Below are 4,265 nucleotides of genomic sequence, written 5' to 3' on the forward strand. Positions count from 1 at the left end.
CCCCAGTACCGGGGGGGGGGGATGATTTGGGTCTCTCCTTTCCCAAAAAGAGATATGATCCAAAAGACCAGAACCACGCCTTGGGCAATTATAAATTCATGTCAGTGATGACTAGTTCTCTTTGATCCTACTCCCTGAGGCACTGGGCCAGACAGTGAGGAGCTGAGCTGAGTCAGCCAAGGTCACTGCCCACTGCAAGCTCACAGTCTAGCGGGGGCAGCAGGCAGGCACAGAGGCAGGGGCTAGATGAATTCCTATGGGTGTGAACACAACACAATAGGGCCTGCCCAACAAACACTCATTAAGTGCCTACTGCATCATTTTTCCACTGACTAGACCTTCTCATAATGAGGTTCATCTATTAATTATGCACCCATTCATTCACTGGGAAAATACAATGCTTAGCAAAAGAGATATAGTCTCTACTATAGAAATCAGATTTTAATAAGGTAATTTCACGGGTGGCAAGAAAAAGCCAGGTGCTGGTGTCCTAGGAACTTAGGCATGCTTACGAGATCCATAAAGCCTCGTTATTCTAAGAAGTTACATCCGGAGGATTTTGAAACTCATAAAATAAGTGAATGCCAGAGAAATACCCTCGGAACGTGAGGAGCGAAGAACCCAGCGACCTCGAGCTGCACAGGCTGGGTGGAGGCAATGCTTCCCCAGGAGCCACAGGATCAGATCCTTGACCAGCAAGAGCAGGCGCCACGCAGTCCACACCACCGCCAAGTTCTGCACTGCTTTCAGGGTCCCCTGGGAACAACAGCAAGTGTGCAGGGCTCGACCCACGGGTGCCTAGGGCTGGCTGGGCCACCGCTGTTTTAACTCTCAAACCATCTTGCATTCACTCTCAGTGGGCACGCTGTGCTTCCCGGTGCTCAGTGTGTAAGAGGGAGCAGCGGGCAGCCCAGGGCTGGGGGCACACCCCCCACAACACAGAGGGAGCAGAGACTCACACTGTGCTCTGTCTCCAGGGATGAGATTCATTTCTGTGAGCTTGTGTCCTCAGGCAAATGGGGCAGTGGAAGATGAGGGTGCCCCGAAGCTCACAAGTCACTGGAAGCTCACAAGTCACTGGAAGCTCACAAGTCACTGGATGCGGTGCATCTTGCTGCAAGCCACTTGCTGCTCTTGGCCACCAAGAGGCACCCAGGGGTTGCTGGGGCATTCACGCTCCCAGGTACACCTCTCAGACAAGAGCACAAGAAAAGGAGGGGAGGAGACCCGAACTCCTCATCTCTCCGTTGTGACAAAGCTGAGAGGCCCCTGGAGGAGTAAAGCCCAGATGCCGCTGGCTGAGGTACCCTAGACTGACTGCCTTCTCTCCTGCGTCTCCCTCTCTGTTCTCCATGTGAGTTTCCTTGGATCGTCTCCAGATACCCTACTCGGCACACATTTCTTTGGTTGGCTTCGGGGGCATCCACCCTAAGACAGGGATGGTAGTACAGTACTTTTGATGCAGTGTTGTGCTGGGAGGGAAAAGGGAGGTTGTGTAAGTGTGAGAAGCGCAGCAAAGGGCAGGTGTGTGATGAACAATTGTTGCCATAGTAACAACCTCAAACTGGACAGGATGCCTGTAGCCTAGGGTCCTGACTCCATAGCTTGTCACAAAGTCCAGCAGCATGGACATGTGTCATGTGGCTGACCATCCTGTCCACTGACCACTGTGCCAGTCACAATCCAAGAGGATACAAGCAACTGTCCTAGTGCACCCTTGGTCCAAGGACCAAGACAGACAACATCTCTAACAGACTAAATAACAACAGAAAATAATAAAACTAGCTATGTTGCATGGTAACTATGTGCATCAGATATTACACAAGCAATAACTTCTTTAATTTCACGTCAGCCTAGGAGACAGGAATCCTTTTTTTTTTTTCAGCTTTAATTGAGTTTATTGGTACATTTTAGGGAATCCTTTTTATTCCGTCTTTCAAGAGGTTTTTTGTTTTTTGTTTTTACAGCTAATAAATGGGACCCAGATCTGTCTGATTACAAACTTCCTTCTTTCCTTTAAATCCCACCAGCCTTTCAGAGCAGGAGTAGCTTCAGGAAAGCAGACTCTGGCATATGTATTCCTAGTCCACCTCTAAATGTCAGAACTAAAAAAAGACCTTTACCAGCTAACTAGACCAGATGCTTCAAGTTTAACTCCTAAGAGAGGGTCCCATCAGACCCCCACACCTGCAGGCCAATTTGACCACACTGGAATCACCTTATTTCCTGCCATGTGTTCACATTTTAGCACGTTTGAAACAAAATGTGTCTTCCTATCAATGAAATTCAACTTCTGGGTTCTCTCCCAACACTGTTACGATATCAATGATTATCTTGTAATCAAAGACAGCTCAGATCAAAAGAATAAAAAGTATGTCAAGGCAACATTCAAATCTCATCTAGTTAAAAACCAGCACAGGCCTCAAAAGACTATAAATCTGAGTGGTGCAGAGCTGACATCCTCTCCTTCAGATCTCTCAAGTATCCTTCAAAGCATACTTTCCCCCAACTGATGTTTCAACCTCCCGGTCCCCATATAACTGTGGCCCAGAAATCCCAGGGTTGGGCACCCCTGTGTATTTGTGCTTCTGGTAAGAAAAGGAAGTGAATCCCTCACTTCCTCGTCCACAGATAACAACATATTATGAATGCCCATTGTACAGCAAAACATGAAATAGATACTGTCTGTGTCTTCTATCTTGTGAAGTTCATTCATTCACTCATTCTCACAACAGTTTGAAGTTTACAAGATGCCAAGCCAAATTGGATACCTTCTTCAGTACAAGGCAGAAAAATGGATCGATAGTTGCTGGTACTTGCAAAGACAAAGGTTATACAAAGCCAAAAAGCAATGCAGAGGATCTCAGAGTGGCTTCTCAGGGGAGGGGACAGTAGAGCAGAAGGATCCCAGAGAGAAAAATCAGGAAGAGGAAATCCTGAATGGACAGATCATAAGTTCAAAGCCACAGCCTAAGACCTCTCATTGAACAAAGGCACAGCAGTGATTTCTCCAGGACCAGAAGATGACGGGTGTGTGTGTGTGTGTATTTCAAGCCACTAAGTTTGTGATTCCAACTAAAAGCGTGTTACCACCCATGCCCATATGCAGATTTGCATCAGGAAAGTTGTAGACTTGTAAGGTACAGTGAAGCACAAGGAAAGAGTCAGGGCTTGAAAAATTAGGGAAACAGGGTTTAAGATCCTTCCCTTCTACAAGCATTGGACAAGCCATCTCACCTGCCTGAACCTCAGTTTTCTTCTCTGAAAAGCTGGCAATAGTAGCCTTGGGAACATGCTGTGAATTAGACCTGTGATTTCTAGCTAGAAAGACACAGATGGGCTGGAGATTTCGCCTGTCTAGCAAGTGCAAGGTCCTGAGTTTGATTCCCAGTACCAAAATAAATAAATAAATAAATTTTTAAAAATAGAAAGACACAGATAACTAATGCCTCTCTTGCCAGTTCTTACCTCTCTAGTCTCAAAATGTTGGGAACTCCTTGGGTTCCCTAAAAAAGTCAAAGTTCACGATCTATTCAACAGCGATACTTTTTCTTCTATGACAACACAAAGTTTTGTTTTTGTTCACCTCTGTAGTTCTTACAATGCCTGGTGCGTAGCCAGCGCTCAATATGTGCCTATTGCCAGAACACACTATCTGGATCAGAGAAAAACAAGCAAGGGAAACAGCAGGAAGATACTGCATGGGTTGTCAAAATGGGGAAATGGGAGGCCTTTCATACTACAGGGCAACACGCATGAGGACTAAAACTGTCCATTGTACTCTGCCCCTTCCAGCTGGATGAGAAGCCCTGTATTGGAGTATCTTCCAGCCTCACCCTGAGGGAGTGCTGTGATCAGGAAACACCACAGCTGGGCAATTTCAGTCCTCAAACTTCTTTCTAAAAATCCACTTCTGTTTCTTAGAAATTTTACTGCCTGTCAACATACAAGGATCAGCCAATTTCTACAAAATTTCTTTTCAAAGTGAAGCTCACCCAGAGTATACACTTCGTCCTTCTAATGAGGGTTTATGTATTTCCTATGTCAACAGTGGTCTGTTTCCAAGGGCAGTGCCCGGCCACACTTGGGCAGGACACCAGGCCTGGATGTGGCTGACTCACTGTAGTTTCAAGGCCGCTCCCTGTCACCTCCACTGCAGGACAAACTGCAGATTTCAGGGTGACCATAGAATGGAGGACCCTTGGAAAATGACGAAGGCAACCGTGATGGAATTGTAAGCAAAACCACCATCCCACCCCTTCTTC

The 4,265-nt window shown here is 46.5% G+C and overlaps 1 protein-coding gene across 1 annotated transcript in view; it reads right to left on the reverse strand.

Moving 5' to 3' along the window:
• The window catches only part of Asap1 (ArfGAP with SH3 domain, ankyrin repeat and PH domain 1), a 301,757-nt gene extending 300,749 nt beyond the window's left edge, over nucleotides 1–1,008 (reverse strand). The window contains exon 1 of the mRNA XM_033760856.1: nucleotides 960–1,008. Coding sequence (XP_033616747.1) covers nucleotides 960–990 — 31 coding nt within the window. The 5' untranslated portion in view covers nucleotides 991–1,008. The remainder of the gene's footprint in view (nucleotides 1–959) is intronic.
• Between the last annotated feature and the right edge of the window lie 3,257 nt (nucleotides 1,009–4,265).

The sequence above is a fragment of the Fukomys damarensis genome, unplaced genomic scaffold (assembly GCF_012274545.1).
Source record: "Fukomys damarensis isolate Sample0158 unplaced genomic scaffold, DMR_v1.0_HiC HiC_scaffold_5, whole genome shotgun sequence".
NCBI lineage: Eukaryota > Metazoa > Chordata > Mammalia > Rodentia > Bathyergidae > Fukomys > Fukomys damarensis.